This window comes from Kogia breviceps, chromosome 7 (genome assembly GCF_026419965.1).
Source record: "Kogia breviceps isolate mKogBre1 chromosome 7, mKogBre1 haplotype 1, whole genome shotgun sequence".
Classification (NCBI taxonomy): Eukaryota; Metazoa; Chordata; class Mammalia; order Artiodactyla; family Physeteridae; genus Kogia; species Kogia breviceps.
In genome coordinates, this window is record NC_081316.1 from 76977836 (window position 1) to 77000181 (window position 22346).

Sequence of the window (22346 nt, forward strand, 5' to 3'; positions counted from 1 at the left end):
TAGAATAAAAAAAATCTTTTCCATATTTAATGTCTATTAAGGCTCTGAGGCCATTTAACACAGAGCCTCATTACAACATATTTTTATTGAATGAACAGAGTCACATTTCTCACATTGTTCTCATGTCTGGGATTTCCACCGAAGTGGTTGTGCAGGGGATGAACAGTCTGACTTATTCAGTCTGAGAACTGTGCTGTTTGCATCTCTTGCAGAGCGAGAGGACGCTGCCCTGGAGGTGATGGAGAGCAATGCCACATCCATGGCGGATGGGGATAAACGGGTGAAACGGCGGCTGCTCATGGGTAGGCAGGCGCCTCCCCCACCCTCCCCCGCCCCTGACGTTGTCCCTTTCCCTCCCCAACTTACTGTATCAGGCCTGAACCTGGGGCCCATGTGCCCTCAGATCAGCTGAATTAGAGTCAGCAGCTCCTGTCCAGCCAGGGTGTGTCTGCTCTCCACTCACTGCTACTGCTTAGTCACCATCCAGGACCCCTGGTATTGTGGGAAGAGCGCCGGCCCAGCCACCAGAATAACTGGGTTAGCGTCATAACGCTGCTGAGACTTGCGCTGAGACTTGGGCAAACTGTCCCGAGCCGCTGTGTCCTGGTCTTCCTCTAAAATGGATGTGATACAGTCGACCTCTTACGGTTATCAGGAAGCTCGGTTAACACAATAATATGCAAAAGTGCCCAGAATCCACTGTCTGGGACTTAGTGGGTGGTCAGTGCATGTCAGACCACCCCCCCTCTGAGTAACTGTGATGAGAGAGGCATTTTGGGCAGCCCCTATTTAGCATATGGCAATTTGGCTGGGTTTTTGTCCACTGAGTCTTCTATTTCGGACTCAGCCCATGTTAATGGCAGAAGAGATGAATGGAGAAGAGTGGCACTTGGCTGGGGGACACAGGAAGGTCTGGCAGCCAGTCTGCTGGAGCTGGAGGTGACTGCAGACGTTCAGCGGTGGCTGTGAGGGTGGGCATCAGATCATTTGACGTTATTATTCTGGAGAAAGCTCGGCCTGGCCTCAACAAAACTGATCTTTCGATAGCTTCTGGATTTAATAGTCAGGTAAGATATTAAGCAGCCATTGGTTACCAGGCAGGTGACATTTCTGAGCTCTTTTCTGCCCTATTAAAATTATTATTTTTAATTGCCTTAAAATAGTACATATGAATCACATAAAAACCTTAAAAACTTAATTAGCACTATTAAGCTTGTAATGCAATACATCATTTCCCTGTCTCCTAACTAGCCATTTGCCAGGGGCCACAATTTTCAATTCTCCTAGTTGTTTCTTCTTCTCCTGACTCCCCCTCCCACATGTTTCTGAAAAGGGAAGTGTATGCAGTTATTTCTTTTTTTATAAATTTATTTATTTATTTTGGGCTGCATTGGGTATTCGTTGCTGTGTGCAGGCTTTTCTCTAGTTGCAGCGAGCGGGGGCTACTCTTCATTGCAGTGCGCAGGCTTCTTGTTGTGGTGGCTTCTCTTGTTGCAGAGCACAGGCTCTAGGCACACGGGCTTCTGTAGTTGTGGCACATGGGATCAGAAGTTGTGGCTCACAGGCTCTAGAGCACAGGCTCAGTAGTTGTGGTGCACGGGCTTAGTCGCTCCGCGGCATGTGGGATCTTCCTGGACCAGGGCTCGAACCTGTGTCCCCTGCATTGGCAGGCAGATTCTTAACCACTGCACCACCAGGGAAGTCCTACAGTTATTTCTTGATGTGTCAGGTTTTGTTTTGTTTTGTTTTTGTTTTTGTTGGCCGCACTGCACGGCTTGTTGGATCTTAGTTCCCTGACCAGGGATTGAACCTGTGCCCTTGGCAATGAGAGTGCGGAGTCTTAATCACTGGACCGCCGGGGAATTCCCTTGATGTGTCAGTTTTAGATATTAGCTTTTGACTTCCCACCACAGAAGACTAAGTTATATCTCCCTTCTGTCCCCTTCCCCCATACCCTTAATATAGTTTTATCACAATTTACATATTATGAATATCTAAATATTATTCACCCTGAGTCATGTAATGTGCTATGATTATATTTTCTTTGTTTGCTTAGTTTTCGTTAGTACCTCTTACCAATTTTTTTGCAAATTTCTGGCACAGCGCTAAAACCTTTACAATGTGTTCAAATATAGCAGGTAACTTATCAATTCTATTTTCTTCTTAAAAAGTCTCTTCTGAGGCTTCCACCCTGCTCTAGCAGGGCCTGAATCCTGGGCCAGCTGCACCTCTGTCATCCTGGCCTTTCCCTGAGCCACAGCCTGGGAATTCCCTTCCCCATGCTCCTGTTTTGGTGGATCCCATGTCTTCTCTTTTGTTAGTTTACATGGGTAGATATAGATTTTTTTTTAAACTTTGCATACCTGAAAATGCCTTTATAGTCTACCTTCACCCTTTCTTGAGAATTTGGCTCAGGATAGAATTCAAAGTTGGGAAAAATATTCCATCATAGTTTTAAATAGCGCTCTATTGTTTTGAGCATTCAGTGTTCTTTCAAGAAGTCTAAGTCACTTTTATTCTTGATTCTTTGTATGGAACCTACGAGAGCTTCTCTCTGGATGTTCTCAGGGTCTCCTTTTTGTCCCTGGTGATCTGAAATTTCACAACAATGTCCACACTGTGAGATTTGTCCCACTTGTTATTCTGAGCACTCAGTAGGCCTTTTCAAGGGGGACATTCGCATCCCCTGGTTCTGAGAAATTTTCTTATATTTTTCTTTTGATAACTTTCTTCACTTTTCTCTCTCTCTCTGGGACTCCTATTAGCTGGCTGTTGTAATTCCTGGATTGCTCCTCAAATTTTCTTCTTTTTTCTCTTCTTGATATTTTTGTTCTACTTTCTAGGAGATCTTTCATTTTTTTCTTCTAATCCTTCTATAGGGTTCTTTTTAAATTTCAGCTTTCGTATTTTAATTTTTTGAGAATTTTACTTTGGTCTTTTGTTGTAGGAACCTGTTCTTATTTCATGGATGCTTTTCTTACCTCCCTGAGGAAATTAATGATAAGATTTTCTAACTTCTCTGTTGTTCCCTGTATTATCTTTGCTTCCCTCAGTTTCCTTTCCCCTTGTTTGTTTGATTTGGTGTATTTATTTCATACTAGAGGCTTTTCTGAAATGTCCGGTGATCCTTGGCTGACTTTTCTTATTTAATAGTGGAATATTGAAAAGCCACTTGGATATTCTGTCAACTGGTGGGCTTTATGCTTGGTTGACTAGGCAGTGGCTTAGTCATTTCATTTGGAGATCTTCAAATGCTAGATTCTATAGGTCTTTTCACTTGGGCCGGTCAGTTTGGCTGGAGAGGAATCCTTCAGTCTCCTGCTGAGGGGATTTAGGCTTGGCTGCCAGTGTCCTGGGAACTGGGGTGCAGAGGGGGTGAAGGTTTGAGATCTCTCTTTTCACAGTATAGACTTTCACCTGACAGCGCCTCCTCTGCTGTTACTGGTGCCCTTTTCCAGAGAAGAAATTTATCTGCTTTAGTCCAAATAGGGATGTGCTGTGGGCTGTGGAATTAAGATGGGGATCTGGGAGCCTATTTGTTATACAGACTCTCATTCTTCCTATTTTTAACTCCATCCTCACCTCTGACTCTAGACTAACTTTAGTACCTCCAGTTCCTGAGCCTCTCTGGGATTCTGTGGCTCAGATGAGCTTACCACTTGTTGGCATCACTCTGCAGACTGTTAGGGTTTTTTTTTTTTTTTAATAAAATTAATTAATTTATTTTATTTTTATTTATTTTTGGCTGTGTTGGGTCTTCGTCACTGCGTGCAGGCTTTCTCTAGTTGTGGCGAGCAGGAGCTACTCTTTGTTGTGGTGCGCGGGCTTCTTGTTGTGGAGCATGGGCTCTAGAGCACGTGGGCTTCAGCAATTGTGGCACGCAAGCTCAGTAGTTGTGGCTCGTGGGCTCTAGAGCTCAGACTCAGTAGCTGTGGCACACGGGCATATTTGCTCCACGGCATGTGGGATCTTCCCAGACCAGGGCTCAAACCCGTGTCCCCAGCATTGGCAGGCAGATTCTTTTTTTTTTTTTTTTTTTTTGCAGTACACGGGCCTCTCACTATTGTGGTGTCTCCCATTGCGGAGCACAGGCTCCGGACGCACAGGCTCAGCGGCCATGGCTCACGGGCCCAGCTGCTCCGTGGCATGTGGGATCTTCCCGGACCGGGGCACGAACCCCTGTCCCCTGCATCGGCAGGTGGACTCTCAACCACTGCAACACCAGGGAAGCCCAGCAGGCAGATTCTTAACCACTGCACCACCAGGGAAGCCCCACTGCTAGGGTTTAACTTTCTGCTATGCCAGTTACTGTTCCTCCATTGACATGCCACTTCCAGAAGATTTGACATCTTTCATCTATTGTCTTTTATTTGTCCTTAAGGATTTATACTTTAAAGAATGTATTTACTCTCATTTTAATGAGTTTTGGCGAGGAAACAGAGATAAACATACATGTTCTATGTGTCATATTTAATCAGAATTAAGTTTGCCCCCCCTGGCCCCCCGCCCCCTGCCCCCGAGGCTTTACAGAGGTAGCTATGGAAGTAAAATCAGTTTCTGGATGCCTAAGTGCTAACCGTTGAATGAATGTTGAATAACATTTGTGTATTACTTGGAATTCATGCATGATATACAGAAATAGAAGGCCATTAGCTTGTTGTTCTTCATCTCTATAGATATGATTTAACAACTGCGGCTGCTTTTTCATGTAACTATGACAGGTCTTTCTCCTTTCAAGGAAGGGTAAACTTCTAATCTGAGTTACTTGGCAGTTGCCAGGAGGAAGTCTTTGGTCTGCGGCAAGGGAATGGGTGGCGTGGGCAATGTTTACCCTCTCTTGCTTTGCCCATTACACATGGTGAATAGAGAAGGTTCAGGGTAAAGGAAGGAACATTCCCCTTTGCTCTGCTCTGCATTCACATCCAGGCTGCTAGATGTGGTCATACTTGCAGGCCACTGGCTGTCGATCAACAGGAACTTTTAGTGGCTTCAAATCTGCCACTAAAAAGGCTCAGCAGGTTGGTAGAGGCATCTTTCCCCCTCTCTCACCCTGTCAGGCTTCCTCGGGAGATGCCACTTATTTAGATGGGTGCGGGGAGGAGCTGCCCCTGTTCTCCCTCTAACTCACTTGAGGGTGGCAGAGGCTTGGGATATGACCATGAGGACCCCACACGCTTACTGACTTTCATGAATTTTTGTCAAGTATTAACACTGCACCAATACCCCTTTCTTCCCAGCTGTGTGGGCACTTCTTTAGGAAGCTAACGGCCTTTTTCTTACCTCCTTGGCAGAAACGTGTGCTGTCAACAATGGAGGCTGCGATCGCACCTGTAAGGATACTTCGACAGGTGTTCATTGCAGTTGTCCCGTCGGATTCAGTCTCCAGTTGGATGGGAAGACCTGTAAAGGTAGCCTGTGCCTCTCCATGTGGCTAATGTGTGGGAGTAAAGGCAGCTCTTCCCCTCCAGGCCTCCTGAGTGACTCCAGATTTGCTTATGATTCATATTGATCAAAAGGAAGCTTTTCTTCCCTGGGCTCGTAGAAGGTTGTAACTGAGTAAGCTTAATTAGAACCAGCTTAATTACACTAACTGTTGAGAAAGTCAGCTTCTACAAACATCAAATGATCCATTTCAGGCAGTGGCCTTATTAGAAGAAAGCAGTTGTTCAAGGGAACATTCATTTGCAGGAGATAATATCATCATATCATAAATAACAGTCTAGAGATTATTATATAAATAACAGCCAAGATTGTTATCCAGAGAACAATGAATAACGGTACGATTAACTTGTACTGATGAATAGAGACCCCGATGACCTAGTATTTCATGGGCCAGAGTACAAAGGCTTAGTTCTTTAACGTGATAAAAAAGTAGATAACCAGTTACCAGTTGAAACTGAGAAAAGATAAAATTAATTGAGTATCAGAAATCACTTAAAAGCATTGAGGCTATTTGATCGTGGTGTAATTTGCCAAAACAAATATTCTAGTTCCTTATAACTTTAATCATTAAACTGGAATGGGAAGTTTAGGAAAGGAAGCCATCTTATCTTGAGAGACTTGTGCAAGGATGAGAATATAATAGAACATCACCGTTCTTTCCCATAGCTTATTTCCTTAATGCTCATCAAGGGAGGGGCAGTGTAAGTCCGAGTTCTCCAGGGGACCAGCCACTTGTCTTTCAAAATGGGTTAAGCCAGACAAGAGAACGTGTGTAAGTTTAAAAACATCAGCAAACATCCTTAAATGCTTTTATGGGTCTGTTTTGTTTCAGAGAATAATGAAGCACACACAATAGCACTTCAGGGATTTGTGGATAACGAGGCAAGTATCGCTGTCTGATTTGCCGATGCTTGACTGTTACAGATATTGATGAGTGCCAGACGCGCAATGGAGGTTGTGATCATTTCTGCAAAAACACCGTGGGCAGTTTTGACTGCAGCTGCGAAAAGGGATTTAAATTATTAACAGATGAGAAGTCTTGCCAAGGTATGTGCTGAAACATAGCTAGCTGTGCTGTGTAATGCCCACTGGTCGGATTGGAGAAGATGAAACCCTGCTTGGGCAGAGTCTGGCTCGCTGGGCTTCTCTATGGAGTCATTAATCCAACCTCCACCCTGTGCTTCACTTATTTCATCTGTTAAGTAAAGTAAAAACACTGAGGTAGCTCACAGGTATATTTTGGAAATTAAGCTGTTAATGATTAGAGAACACCTCAGTGAACCCATGTGGTGTGATCACAGCAGAGCTTGCTGCTAGAAATGGAATGGATCATAGAATGCAAGCAGGGTTGCATTAGGGTTTTGAAATTATGAATAATTTTCCCTTTCTAAAATTCCCTTTAATTTTATGGATTTTCTAACAAAATTTGGTGACAAAAAGATGTTGATTTAGTTAACATACCTTTTCTCAGCAAAAAGTTGGGGTCAACCAGTTGGTCCCTTCCTTATAGGCCTTGTTTGAATGACCAGCCTTTGGTGTTTGGGGAAAGGGTAGGGGTGAGGGAGGGAGGGGATTAAGTGGAGGAAAGGCTGGGCAGTCCTTGGGCAGATTTCAGACCCCTTCTCAGACACATCCTTCCCATATAAGGGGTGCAGCAAGGGAACTTCTCTGGGTAGCAGTTGTTGATATTAATAAGTGTTTTGCACAGTGATAAGCTGTTTTGGGTTGGGGGCATCATTTATATTTTCAGATGAGCACATTTTATGCCCCACTGATATATAGAAAGAAACTCTCAGGAAAGATGTGCTGTCATTTATTTCTGATCCATTGCTGAGAATAAGAACAGCCTGACTTATTTTGTTAGAAATCCCAGAATTAAATCAAAATCAGAAATTAATATCTGATTTCACTTCATATAATAAAGATGCAACATTACCTTTTTATAATCTTATGGTGTAAATTAGGTTTCTCTCTTGGTTTTTTCTTCTTGGTACATAATTTGTCAGACACTTCACACCCCTTTAAATTCAGCGAGTTCACTCTAGATGACTACTGCATAGTTTTCTTCTGTTTGACTTGGAAGGAAAATTTGCTGTTCCACTGTATAAAGCAAGAAATACTATTTAAGCTGTGTAAACACATTAAAAAGGAATTAGAAAAGCGATATGCTTATTTTTGACAAAGCAAAAGCCTGTTGTGGGCAGCCAAAGTCAGCTACTGAACGAGCCCACTTTCTCGGTAACTGGCTAATATTAATAAAAGAATTCATAGAATGATATCAATTACTACAGAAGAAGTGGACTTTTTCTCATTTTTCACTGATCAGTCTTGGTAAAACAAATATTTACACAGAAAAAACTTACTAAAGAAATTGTCAGGACTTCTGGGAAAAATTATGGATGAAGAGGTTTTGTAAGATTTTGCCCTTTTTAATTTCATGTTTTTCATTCCTCCAGTCCCTTCCAAATGTTTGTTTTTTATTAACGTAGTTTCTCGTGGCACGTTTGGTGTTGCAAAGGGATCTAGCAATGGTCTAGTTGGCTTCCACTGAGTCCTGTGCTGGTCCTGGTTTATCCATTTGGAGATACAAGTCATAACTCTGTTAAAATCTTCCAAAGAATTGAAGAAGTGAAGCACTGAGATCCTAGTGTACAGGAAAGATGTAAGAACCAGACCAGGGAAGAAGAGATGATTAGACTGACAAATACAGCCTCCTGAGGCTAGTTTCCATGACCTCAACTGCAGCCAAGGATGCGTTCATGCTGAACCGGGAAGGGAGGGGCCCCCTGGGACTGAATCATGGGGGAGGAACAAAGCCAAGGGATTGGCCGAGAGGATCCTGTTTGGTGCTTAAGCACCACATTTTAGTGTCTGCAATAGAAAATTACTGAGGATGTTAATGTTAATGCATTCTTTTAGTGCAGAGGGCATTATAACCCAGGATCAACTGGCCTCCTGGGGCCAGAAGATGAATTCTGGCAAGACGCAAAAGAGATAGGAGCTAGATTTATCTCCAGCTCAAGTGTTTTCTCCTTTTAATTGGCCATAGCTTATAAAACTACTATTGCTCCTTTACCAATTAGTAATAGAACAGTAATAATGCACAGGCAGCACCCTAATAGTTTACAAACCCCTTTTAGTTATGTTATCTCATTTGACTTCATTTAAATATTTTAAATTATTCAGCCCTGCAGATAAGCATGGGTGAGAGAGACCAACTGAGCTTTTAGGCAAGCGCAGTGTGCAACAGAATTTGGAAATTAGGGTCCTGGCTGTAAGTATACTTATTGTGGGCTGCTCAACACTTTGTTTAACACAAGTGAGCAGGGAGAACTGATAGATAATTTTCACTTTGTTGTTTTTGTTATTGGTCAGCAACTGGTGTTCTTATAAGTGTGTTCTTCTCTCCACTGTCCCTCAGAGTTGGTTTCAGCTCCCCTCTCCCTTTGACAATTACAGATGTGGATGAATGCTCTTTGGATAGGACCTGTGACCACAGCTGCATCAACCACCCTGGCACGTTTGCATGTGCTTGCAACAAAGGGTACACCCTCTATGGCTTTACCCACTGTGGAGGTGAGTGGAATCCCTCTAGGGTCGGATGAGGCTGGGCCTTACTCCTAAGGTTTCCCCAGATCAGGGCCAGTTTTTCTACCTTGGGGGCTGAACCGGACATACCAGGCCCTATATAGTAGCAGGGAGTCTATCGACTGGAGGGAAGCAGCTGCTATGGGAAATTGTCCCACATTGATCCCTTTAACTCGTCAGGTGTGAAATGGAGCAGAGAGAAGTGCTGAGCTTCAGCTGTGAAGCTGTGAATTCTTTATGGACTTTATTGATACAGTTGTACTCAGACAGTGGGTGGGTCTCTCAGGAGTTGGTGCCCTGTCCACTGGAACTTCCCGAGATAGTAAAGTCACGGCCCTCCGGGAGGCTTGGCAGTGCACCAACCGATTCCACAGCCCTGCTGTGCGTAGGCACTGGCTGCGGAGCTTGGTTTGAGCTCTTTGAGCTGGTCTTTGTGCAGGTCTCTGAGGTGGAAGTGGGACCATGGACTCTGTCTCCCTGCTCTGAGCCCTTGCAGCAAACATGTTGTGGTGTCTCATGACCTTACAGCTAAGTAGACTATGGCTTAAGTCAGATTTGGCATCACTCTGCTCTCTCTAATCATCAGATTCATTCAGCAATCTTGGAGAATACAGATTCTGATTCTTATTCTAAAAGTCTAGGGCTTCAGGGTGATTTGGGGGATCTGAGGATGTGGGAACCACTGGCTTTAGTACTTCCTACCCAGTCCTTGTTTCCTGGGTCCTTAAGAAGAATGGATAGTAGTGATTTGCTGTAGATTGTGTTGTTTCTCTTCTTTTCAACACGTCCCTGGCATGGCTGAGCACATGCCCTTCCAGTCCATCAAGAAACCCCGAGGAGGGGCTTCCCTGGTGGCGCAGTGGTTGAGAGTCCGCCTGCCGATGCAGGGGACACGGGTTCGTGCCCTGGTCCGGGAAGATCCCACATGCCACAGAGCGGCTGGGCCCGTGAGCCATGGCCGCTGGGCCTGCGCGTGTGGAGCCTGTGCTCTGCAACGGGAGAGGCCACAGCAGTGAGAGGCCCGCATACCGAAAAAAAAAAAAAAAGAAACCCCGAGGAAATATTCCCTGAATATGGACGTGTATTTGGGTTTTAGTTGGAGTCACCTTCTGACCTGGACTCAGTCTCAAGTTGATGGGGATTGGTGCAAGTCATTTTTCTTATCTATATCCCAACTCAATGAACTGCCAAGTGGGGAATCCTCATTCTCTCTATCTCTCTTGGGATGTGTAGCCCAGGAGGATGGCCGAGTTTTAAACTGGAAGCCTGTGCAGTGTCTGAATTTGACACCTGAAAATAGTGTGTGACCCCTTCTGAGTGTCCTTACTGGTGGAAATGTTTGGTCAAGAATGGAACTTGAGACCTTGCTGGTGAGGCTCACGCCAGGAAGACCACTGAGTGGGGAGTGGGTCAGCCCGTGCCAAGTGCACACTCTGAAGGCGGCCAGCACCTTCCCTTAGTTCAGTGAGCTTCAGCCGTGTGACTTGCCTCCTGCTCCTTCCCCGGTGGAGGGATAGTGTCAGCCAGGTCAGCCATGGGCTGCTGTGACAGGAGAGCGTTTTGCTCCACAGACACCAATGAGTGCAGCGTCAACAACGGAGGCTGTCAGCAGGTCTGCGTGAACACCGTGGGCAGCTACGAATGCCGGTGCCTCTCTGCGCACAAGCTCCACTGGAATAAAAAAGACTGTGTGGGTAAGAGGCGCCGAGGCTCGGGCTCAGTGCGCGGGCTCACTGCTGGCCCAGCAGCACTCTCCCCCGTCCCACTGGTCCCACTGGACCAGGAGTGCGGCTGACCAGTCCTCCACTGAATTCTCCTCCCCCGAGCTGCAGCAGCCGTTCTTTAAATCCTTCAAAAACAGGAGATACTTTGCAGGCCCTTTGGCGTTTCCTTCTGTGCTTCTGAGTAGGTTGGAACTCACTTCTGTTTTCCTGCTTGCTTTTCTGCATGAAAGGAATAGAGTACAAGGCGCTCCTTTACCCTGGGGGGAATAAACGTGGTGTCTGTGTTATGTGCTGGGCGTCAGCACTACCTTCTCTTCTTGGGGCCTTTGAGGCATGGGACTCAGCCGTCCTTGTCACACCTTCTCTCTCTGTAAGTGTCTGTATTTTGTCCTGTCTAGAAGTGGAGGGGGTCCTGCCCACTAGCGTATCACCCCACGTGTCCCTGCAGTGTGGTAAGAGTGGTGGAGGAGACAGGTGCTTCCTCAGATGTCTCTCTGGCATTCACCTCTCTTCAGGTGAGTGGGTCCCAGGCCCTGGGGCAGGTCCTCATGCCAGGGCCAGGCCTTCCTGGCCTTCAGCTGTTAGATGGCTTCAAAGGGCTTCCAGGTCTTTGACCAGCTGCCCCCTGACCACTGGAGGCCCATGCTCTGAGACCCTGTATTCTGGGGGCTTTTCTAGTGGTTCACGTGGAGTGGGGTTGAGGGTGACTTGAGCTGCCACCGGGAGAGACTATAACCTTGCTTACCTGCTGACGATCCACCTTCTGTCTGTCAGGACTGCAAGAGGCCTATTCTGTCACCTGCGGCTCTTCCTCTCCTCTCAGGAGCAAACAGCAAAAATCAAATGACTCTGCTTTCGGGGGTAATTACCAAACCTGCGTGTTGTCTCTGGGGCTCACCGTGTTCAATGGGCTTCATTTGTGGGATACTGTTCTTGGGCGTTGGCTTTGTTTTCTTTTCTCCTAATCTCTTTGATGCCACAAGCACGTTACAGGATGTTCCTGCCTGTAGCCTTGGTACCTGCGATCTGACCCGCCACATAACAGACACTTACTGAGTGTCCATTGTGTGCCAGAAGGCTCCGTGCAGCCCTGGTGGGTCATCATATTGGGCAGAGGCCCAAGTAGCTCTGGGACCAGGAGAAGCATGCCTTCCCAGCTCCCTGTACCATAGAGCACCTCAGAGGCTCGGCAGGAAATGTGGGCTTGGGGCACGTGGCATCAGTGGAGACAGGGACGTGACAAGGGGAGCAAGGATTCTGACCAGGGAAAGGGCCCCAAACCCTTTCTGGTTTATCAAAAGACAAAGAAGGACATTTAAAGCTTTTAAGAGGCCTTGTCCTCCCAGATTTAGACAAACATCTGTGATGATGTCACGTGAACATCTGAATAAGGAAATGGTTCTTGATGTCCTTATTATGTATATAAGCAAAGATAGAGATGCAAAGCATGATAATAACAGCTCGTGTGAATTGATGGAGCAGTTAAAACATGCCGGCCGCTGTGTTACATGTATTAGCTGATTTAACCCACACTACAGCCCTCTGGGGCAATTTTACTGTTATCCTCATTAACCAGATGAAGAAACTGAGGTTCAGAGAGGTGAAATAACATATCCAGAGTGACTCAGATAGGAAATAGTGGAGCCAGGATTTTGACCAGGCAGTTTGCATCCAGAGTCTTAAGTACTATCCTTCACTGCCCCTCTTGTCTGATGTTTGGACCCAGCCAGAGGGGACTTCACGGTCTGTTTCACCAAAACTCATAGTGATGATCACCTGGAGATTAAGGCCACCCTAAGGTGAGCAAGCAAATAGTTAACATTTATTCAGTTCTTACTATGTAGGCTAAACATTTTTTGTTTTGCATTATCTCATTAATCCTCACAACAGCGCAGTAATGTAAGGACTGTAATTATGTCTGTTTTACAGATGAGAAGACTGAGGCTTAGGGAGACTAAGTACCTTGCTCAAGTTCTCATCACAAGTCGAAGGGCTGGAATTTGAATCCTGGTCATTGGCTCCAGAGCCTAACGTGATTAAGACTGACCATGGAAGGAGAATAGCATTTTCCATATGAGGCCCTCAAAGTAGGACCTGCTCCCTCAGAGACGCTGAAAATTCTAGCCACGTTTAGTGAGTGCCATCCTTGTCTGGAATGGTGGCTCCCTCAGCCCTATCCTCCCAGGACAGGCTTATTTAGGAGAATCGGCCCTTCCATTCCCCTCAGCTGTCTTGCCCAAATTTGAACTGGGAGATTCTGGCCTTCCTTCTTGGAAAGGCACAGAAATGACCTCATTTTTCATCTCACTGTTGAGGCTGTTTTTGGCCCTTCCTTTTTTATGTTTGAGCCCTGGATTCATCTCAGATGGAGCGATAAGCGTAACTCTTAGGAGGCCCCTGGTGCCCCCAGTCCCAGGGAATGGGCGCTCCCCAATCCCAAACTTTCTTGGTCTCAGCATAAGAGAGGGGCTCAGGGTGTACTTCCAGCAATGGACAGCTCTCCATTACCCACTGGTGTTTCCATTCCTTTGCCTCTGAAGGTAACATCTCTCACTTGTTTCTTTCTGAAGATGTCGCCACCGTCAGGACAAGTGTAACCTTTAAGCTAAATGAAGGCAAGTGTAGTTTGAAAAAGGCTGATCTGTTTCCCGAGGGTCTGCGACCAGTACTACCAGGTATGGAATCAGATGGATGGTGCAGGGAGCTTGCCTGCATGGTGGGAAAGGGGCCTGTAATGAGCCGAGCCATTCATATGGGATCAAACAGTTCAGAATCTCTGTGGACTCTCTTCAGAAGATGAAGAAGAGCCTCACCTGGCACCTCCATATGCTTCTGGAGTTATACTTCAGGGTTTCCTTTGCAGGGTACAAAGAGTGAAGCTCTGGGGAAAGCTGTGAGTTAATAGGAATCAATGAGGGCTTAAGATGCATTAGTAATTTGTGATCATACTGGGTTAAATTTTCTAGACCTTAGAGTTTGCTTATAATAATCCAAAATCTGAATCCAAAGAAATGAAAAAAAGATTTGGCTCAGAAAGGGTAATCTTTGATGAACAAAGATGTAATATCCAGCTTTCCTGCTTGATTTAGTTTTTGGAGGCAGTGATGCCATTTGGCTTCAGCAGAACAAATACTCTCCAAGTAGACCTGGCCTTATGAAAAGAGCAGAATCCAACATTCCTCTTTCTTCCCCAGCTCACATTTCCAGTATTATTTCATAGAATAATTTTAGAGAATAAAAAAAAATCAGGAGTCATGTATAAGGGAGGGCTCTTTCCCCAATCTACCCTCAAATAAATTGTACAAACAAATAAATGCAAAATCACTCTAGTCACATTTGACTGCCTATTTTAAGTAACTAACCAGATTAATTTGGGCACCTCCATTTGATGGAGTATTATTCAGCTATTAATTATGGGTTTTCAAAGAATGTTTAATGACATTAGAAAATGTCCTTGTTATAATGCTAAGATGGAAAAAGAGAGAGTAACATTGTGTATATCTAATACAACCTAAATTGTATAAGAAAAAGTGTGAGTAGGAGAAAAACAAAGAAAACTCACCATGTCCTTATTAGTGGGTTATATGTGGGTGGAAGGATGATGAGTGATTTTAATTTTTTTCCTACATTTTCCAAATTCCCCACAGTGAGCATTTATACTTTTAATCAGAGGGGAAAGCATTATTTAAAAATAGATTTGGTCTTTAGTTCACTTAATGGTATTGTACTAATGTTAATTTCTTAGTTTTGATAAAGATACGTGTAAATGTAAGGTGCTAACATTAGGGGACACTGGGTGAAGAGTATATGGGAACTCTGAGTACTCTCTTAGCAACTTTTCTATACATCTAAGCTTATTTCAAAATAAAAAAGTTTAAAAAATAGATATGGAAAAATGGAAAGGAAAACAGGTTCAGAATGAGCGTCTGTTCAGTTTGAGATGTGAAGTTAGCCTTTTGAAAAGGTAAGATAGGTCTTTAGGGAAAAATTAATTTGCCTTCTCCTTCCTTTGGTCCTGATGACCTGCTGATTTGAACATCCTTATAATGTTAGAGAAGAACACGATACAGATAATTCTTCAGTTCAATAGAGTAAGGTTAGTTAATTGTGTGGATGGTATGTGGACCTGCTCTTTGGTTCTGGTTAACAATCATTAGCTAAAAGATTCACTGGAAGCCATGGAGGGAGGAGGGATGGCCAAAGTCAGGAAGGAGGATGCACAAAGCCCTGCCTTACATAACACTTTCACTCCCATCCTACGTGCCTTCATGATATTGTTTGGTTCTGTTGATTCTCTGTGCCATTTATTGCTCCTGGTTATTTCAAAATGAGCCATCATTGTTGATGTGCTTTCCAGCTTTCCCTTTGGGTTGGAATTACTCCAAGGTCAGTTTGCCTGAAAGCAGGACTTAATTTCCTTTCTACTCGTTCCTTACTTGAAGGCCCTCAGCCCCTGCTTGAGACATCATAGTCCAGCTTTAAAGAAACCAACTGTGAGAACATGAACGCACCTTAACAAATTACCAGTCAGGAATGCAAGACAATCGTTGGTCCCCATCTTCCACAGATGTGGCCGGTCAGTGGGAAACATCCAGCATTTATTCATGAAAATAAGTTTCAAGAGCTAAACTGTAAAGTTATATAGGTGGCAATACTGGTTCTTCAGGATTAAAGTGTCATCGTGCTCCAAGCTGAGGGCTTGCAGCGTCTTGGCATATGGAGTTAATCATCTAGTCCCTTGAGAGTTGTTCTAATGAAATGTTTACAGAGTTGTAGCGAATGTTCAGCTGAGTGCTTTGCCAGGATTTGGCTTCCGATAATTTTGTTTCTTCATACAGAGAAGCACAGCTCAGTAAAAGAGAGCTTCCGCTACGCAAACCTTACATGCAGCTCTGGCAAGCAAGTCCCGGGAGCCCCCGGACGACCGAGCACCCCTAAGGAAATGTTTATCACTGTTGAGTTTGAGCTTGAAACTAACCAAAAGGAGGTGACAGGTTGGTTTGAAAACAGTCTGTGGTGCCAGACTTCTCACAGCTTGCTGCTTATTTCTTTGCCTTTCACTTTTCATCATTCTTGAGGGGGGGCAGGGGCGGGGGCAGAAATAGTGCAACCACTGAAGTATCTCCTGTTTTTTTTCACCCCCAAACTAAACTGAATTGGTTTGGAACCTGATGATTTTATCTGCTTCGTCAAGACCCAAAGCTACCATTTTGGTCAACAAATTTCTGTTTGAATTGAATGCTGCCCAGCCTGCTAGGTGCCCAGCTCCAAGCCTCTCCCCATCACGCTGTGCACAGGGAGCCGTGGGTGTTTGTGGGTCCTGCAGTTGGTCTGGACATGCTCATGTGCTGCAGCTTGACCCCTCCACTGCTGTCCCTCTCGTTTCTGCAGCCTCTTGTGATCCGAGTTGCATCATAAAGCGAACAGAGAAGCGGCTCCGGAAGGCCATCCGCACGCTCCGGAAGGCCGCCCACAGGGAGCAGTTTCACCTCCACCTCTCAGGCGTGGACCTGGAAGTAGCTGAAAAGTCTCCCCAAACATCTGAACACTGGGCGGAGTCCTGTGGAGTGGGTCAGGGCCATGTAGGAAACCAATGTGGTGAGTGGCCTGCTGGCCGGGACATTCTTGCTAACAGAACTGTCTTGAGCTCGAGAAACACTAAGGGTAACCAAAAGCAAGTCTGGCCCATCCTTTCTCCCCAGGCTTCTTCCAGAGAACACCTGGGACACCCACACTCATTTGAGAACTACATGTGGGTATTGGCCTTGCCTACAAGATCAGGAGCCCCCCCAGCCCCTGGCATGGTGCCTGGCACTTAATAACTGTCTGTTGGGTTGAGGGACAGAATGGAAGAGGCAGGGTTGATGAGAAGAGGGAGTGTTGCCCCTTAAGGACCTGAGGGACCGTGGTCTTCAAAGCACTGTGGTCCCCCAGCTGGGGCAGGACTGCAAGCATAAGGCATCCATGAGCCTTCTCAACACTCCACTATCACAGTTCCCCTATCATCCCTCTGGTGTGACGCATGGTGGCAATGAACAAACTCCTGTCCATAGTTTTGTGCAGAGGCAAGGCTGGGGGTCGCTCAGCTGCCTTATGAGATCCCTGAGCTATGGCCCAGGCTTTCTAGTAGTGTCAATTCCAGTGATGTTGTTGTTGGTGGTGGTGGCGGTGGTGGTGTGTGTGTGTATGTGTGTGTGTGCATGTATCAGAATTAAACTTGAGGCCCAGAGTAATATCAATTCTATTCCTCTGATGAAGTTCCAGGCAAGAGGAATCTGGGCAAGACGTTCCAGGGTGGTCAGTCTTTTTTTTTTTTTTTGCGGTACGCGGGCCTCTCACTGCCGTGGCCTCTCCTGTTGCGGAGCACAGGCTCCGGACGCGCAGGCTCAGCGGCCATGGCTCACGGGCCCAGCCGCTCTGCGGCATGTGGGATCCTCCCAGACCGCGGCACGAACCTGTGTCCCCTGCATCGGCAGGCGGACTCTCAACCACTGCACCACCAGGGAAGCCCCAGGGTGGTCATTCTTGAGATTTGTTTGTTGTGAGAGACTGTTCTGGGCAATTATGAGAGATTCTACCTAAAAAGTCTTAGATGGGGGGAAATTAGGGTCTCTCTTTACAGTAATACTGTAACCATTTGTTGAATCCTCGTCTGTCACAAGCATAACACTAAGCATTATATCTGCATGACCTCATTCAATCCTTCCAGTAATCTTACCAGGTAGGTATTATTATCTCCATTTCACAGATGAGCAAACTGGAGCTCAGAGGGATAAGTGCTCTTGCTCAAGGTCAAATGGATGGTCCCACTCCAAAGCCTGTACTCTGGTCCCAAGAAAGGTGAATTTCGATAACCAGACCCCTCCAGAGTAAACTGATGTCCTTTCTGAAGTGTCATTAGAATCATGAGGCCTGAGAAATGATGCTTGAGCTAAGGAGTAATAAACCAGTGTTTCTGAAGAAGCAAAGCGGAGCCCAGAGGCACTTGTTCAGAAGAATTGTCAGCAATAGGTCCACAGCCCAACTCTGTTGTTTTGCCAAAACATAGTGAAAATCATGTGTAAAATCAGTGTAACTGTCCACCAGGGGCTGGTTCTCAAATAGTCTGGACTTTTATTCCAGCTGACTCTCCTAAAAAAAAAAAAATGGTAAGAACAACCCAGCTGGTTGGTTGGTTCTCACTGAAAATTCTAAGAGTTCCAGTTTCCATACCAAAATGGTGATGAGAGTTGGCTGTTGCCGCCCTGCTTTCCAGGGTGAGGTGCAGAAACTGTCAGGGATAGGCGGGCCAGCCTCCTTCTGGCCTCTCAGAGCTGAATTGCACCCCTTCCCCCAGCTTCTGTCCTGTGGGAAGAGGCCCTGCAGGCTCACCAGGGAGGTTTATGGACAGTTAAGAGTTCAGGAAAAGCTAGTGTCAAGGGCCCTGTGGAACAACTCCCAGTGAGAGTATTATTAATACTACCATGGGTATGCTTCTGGGGAATAAAGGCCTCAGGGTGAGGATCAGGAGTTACTTAAGAGAGGCCTCATGACCATGACAACTGGTGAAAGACACTCAGTACAAGGTTCGTGTAGCTGTTGTGTGTGTGAACGTGTCCCTGAGATGCTTATCACGCTGAGTTAAGCTGGATTTGCTTCTAAGAGAGGCCATGTATCTTGTCTCAAGAGCTCCCCCTAGCACTGGATGAATTTTGTAGTCCACAACATCAGGTTCACCCTGCCTGACAGCAGTGTTAAAGATTTTACCATGTCAAGGAAACAGCACAAGGAACTACCAGTGAAACTCCTTTCTCCTGCTGGAAGGAGGAAGTAGATGTAAAGAGGAGTCAGATGTGTTAGTTAGAAAGGCTTTTTACCCAGCAGACTCCTGGCGTGGGCGAACCATGGTGTGTGTGTGTGTATGTGTGTGTGTGTGTGTGTGTGTGTGTGTGTGTGTGTGTGTGTGTGTGTGTGTGTCTCTTAATGGTGTTAGAACATCATAAAAACCAGGCTTGTATATTCTGAGCTCTGATGGCAGATGCAGAGGAGACAAACCTAGGATAGTTCTTTTTAGAAATTATTTTGTGTTTCTAGAAAAGAGCCCAAAGACTGCTTTGAGTCACTTGAAAGGAGAGATGGGACCATTGTGTTTTTCCTTTAAAATATTTTTTATTTAGTTTTTAATTATCTAAGTGGTGCGTATTCCAAATGTTACAGAAATGTACACAGTTAAGATGGAAACTCTCCCATTAGCTCTCCCAATTCCACTCCCCAGAAATAATCCCTGTCAATAGTTTGCTGTTTATTTTTCCACATCTGTTTTTATGCACATATAAAAATGAAATTTTATTTACTCATTCAATAAATATTTATTGAGCACCTACTGTGTGCCGGATACCATTCTAGGTACTGGGAATCCAATAATGAGACAAAAGAGCAAAACTCTCAGCCCTCATTGAGTTTACATTTCTGGAGGAGGGAGACAGACCACAAACCAATAAAGAAGGAAATATATCTTGTAGCAAATGGTGGTAAGGGGGTGACGAACAGGTAAGCAGAGAAGTAGAATAGAAAACTCTATTTTGGCAAGGGGAGGGGTGAGGAGGAGTGTACTCCCCCAAAACATGGACTGTGTCCAGGGACAGTGGTCATTGGAAAGTGTCATTTGGGCAGAGATGTGAAGGATGGGAGGAGCCAGCTATGGGGAGATCTGGGGGAAAGAGTCCCAGGCAGAGGCAACGGCAAGTTCAAAACCCCTGAGGGCTGGAGAGAAGGCCAAGATGATGAGAGCTGAGGGAGAGAGGGCAGAGGAAGAAAGTCAAGGCAGTAGCAGAGGGCCAGATCATGTGGGGAGTGGAAATCCTGGTGAGGACTCTGAATCTGAGTGAGAGAAAAGCCAATGAAAGGGATTTGAGTGAAGAGGTAACAAGGTTCTGACTTATGTTTCAAAAGGATAACTTTGGCTACTGTATTGAAAACAGGCTGTAGGTTTATGTGGGATAAAAACAAAAAATATGTCAATGCAGTTTTAATGGTGCTGTGTATTGTTTTTTTTTTTTTTTTTTTTTTTTTGTGGTACGCGGGCCTCTCACCGCTGTGGCCTCTCCCACTGCAGAGCGCAGGCTCCGGACGCGCAGGCCCAGCGGCCATGGCTCACGGGCCCAGCCGCTCTGCGGCACGCGGGATCCCCCCGGACCGGGGCACGAACCCGTGTCCCCTGCATCGGCAGGCGGACTCTCAACCACTGCGCCACAGGGAAGCCCTGTGTATTGTTTTTAACTACAGGGTAGATCATGGACATCTTTCCATGCTAACACAGGAGCTACCATACTTCTTTTAAAGCTTCCTAATCTATACTTGTTTTAAGACACCAGTGTTTATTAGCCATACCCCTATTGGTGGACATTTAATCAAGTTATTCCTGATTTTTCTGTTACAAATAATGCTGCAGTGAATTTTCTTTTTGTGCACATGTCCAGTATTTCTGAAGGATAGACGTGTAGATGTCTAATTGCAGGTCAAAGGACATGCATATTTAAAACTGAATAGATGCTGCTAAATTACCCTCCAAAAACATACTAATATATACTCCCTCCAACATTGTATTTGAGAGTTTTTTGCCCCGCCTCATTGCTAACATGGATTATATATTACTGATCTTTGTCTTTTTTAAATTTAATTAAATTAATTTATTTTTGGCTGCGTTGGGTCTTCATTGCTGTGCGCGGGCTTTCTGTTAGTCGCGGTGAGCAGGGGTTGCTCTTTGTTGAGTGCGCGTGTTTCTCATTGCTGTGCCTTCTCTTATTGTGGAGCACAGGCTCTAGGTGGGCGGGCTTCAGTAGTTGTGGCATGTGGGCTCACTAGTTGTGTCTCACGGGCTCTAGAGCGCAGGCTCAGTAGTTGTGGCGCATGGGCCCAGTTGCTCTGCGGCATGTGGGATCTTCCCAGACCAGGGCTCAAAACTCGTGTCCCCTGCATTGGCAGGCTGATTCTTAACCACTGAACCACCAGGGAAGCCCTACTGATCTTTTAAATTTTTGCAAATCTGTTAAGTAAAAATAATAGTCATTTTAACTTGTTTTTCTTTGATTATTAGTAAGACTGAGCATGCTTTCATATGTCTGTGGTGATTTAGATTTCTTCTTCTGAGAATATCCTTATGCTTTGCCTATTTTTCCATTGAATTTTTTGGTTTTCCAATATCATTTTTAAAAAATAAAATTTAAAGTCCCAAGTTATTTCAAAGAACATAGTCACTTCTGACCAAACGTTTTCTTTCTTATAGTCATTTTTATACAGTAAAGTCTCATTAATTTGACATTTAAGGACTTGGGGGGCAGCCTGCTCTGCAGGTGACCTTTGTACCGTCTGTGATCAATTTTAGCAAGATGGCAAAAAAAAAAAAGCTATTGTATTCTCCAAGGAACAAATTCCTTAAGCTCACAGTAATTCATAAAGTCTTTCATATATAGAAGAAGAAAGAAAGAAAAAATTAATGATGAAATGGATTTCTATATTTCTTTCATAGCTATTTATCCTTTCATAAAGGATACATTATTTAAGGAATATACTTACTAAAGTATAAATTTTTGTATTTGATTATTTTGAAAACTTGTTGAAATTTTAAAAAGACACAATCCAGGCAACTGGCAAACTGGGAAGTATCCTAGTGCCTGGGTTCTTGAGAGACTAGAAGAGTTTAATTCAACTTTTAATAGTGGTAGCATTCCTATGCAGTAGTTGAAAAAAATTAATTAAAACAGAATTTATTGAGATCCCACTCTGTGCCACTCTATGAACTTAGGTTGAAGCAGTGAGAACATAATGGGTGAGAAACCTGCTTTTATGAAGTTCACATTCTAATGGAGGGAGATGGACAATAAAAAAGTAAAGAGAAAGATAAATTTCAGAAATTATAAGTGTTATTGAAGATAATAAAACAGAAAGGGTCAGAGGGGAGAAGAGATTACTCGTCTCTACAGGATATTCAAGGGAGACTGTCAGAGCAGGTGACGTTTGAGCTAAGACCTAATTGAGAAGGAGGAGCTGGCCATGCAAAACTCTGATAGAGACAGGGGGTGCTCTGATGGAGGGGATAGCAGCAAGTGCAAAGGGCCTGAGGCAGGAAGGAGCCAGGCATTCTTCTTAAGTTTTCAAAATTGAGAAATTATTTGGAACTGAACAGGTAGCAGATTGCTTTTCTGTTTTAAATCAAGGAAAATATGAAGTGTATATTAGCAATATAGACCAATATTAAACCAATATTTAGCACATGGACTTGGTAGGAAACACTTTTAATTAAAAAAACATAATTTAATAAAATGTTGACATGTATTGAGCACTTAATGTGTTCAGCCCTGTGCTAAGCACTTTACATGTCTTATCTCATTTAGTCTCATCACAAGTCATTCTGCATCATGCCCTTTTTACAGAAAGGAAACTAAGGCATAAGAAGGTAAGCAGTTTTCCCAATGTCATGCAGCAAGTCAGTGGCAGAGCCAGGATTCGCATTCAGATCTGACTCAAGAGCCTATGTTCCTAACCATCTCAAATTGAATGCTCTCACGTCTCCCACATATAGCCTGTGCCCTGTGATTATCTTACTCATGCCGT

General features: G+C 44.7%; 1 protein-coding gene across 8 annotated transcripts in view; it reads left to right on the plus strand.

Moving 5' to 3' along the window:
- SCUBE2 (signal peptide, CUB domain and EGF like domain containing 2) overlaps positions 1–22346 on the plus strand; it is a 71629-nt gene that overhangs the window by 20574 nt on the left and 28709 nt on the right. For 4 of the 8 annotated variants that reach the window (XM_067038652.1, XM_067038654.1, XM_067038655.1 and 1 more), the window contains 10 exons: positions 213–302; positions 5292–5408; positions 6367–6489; positions 8902–9018; positions 10602–10724; positions 11153–11269; positions 11529–11615; positions 13295–13429; positions 15593–15748; positions 16146–16352. In XM_067038652.1, the coding sequence (XP_066894753.1) occupies positions 213–302; positions 5292–5408; positions 6367–6489; positions 8902–9018; positions 10602–10724; positions 11153–11269; positions 11529–11615; positions 13295–13429; positions 15593–15748; positions 16146–16352 (1272 nt within the window). The remainder of the gene's footprint in view (positions 1–212; positions 303–5291; positions 5409–6366; positions 6490–8901; positions 9019–10601; positions 10725–11152; positions 11270–11528; positions 11616–13294; positions 13430–15592; positions 15749–16145; positions 16353–22346) is intronic. The other 4 variants (XM_059070119.2, XM_067038653.1, XM_059070122.2 and 1 more) reach the window with 2 other exon arrangements.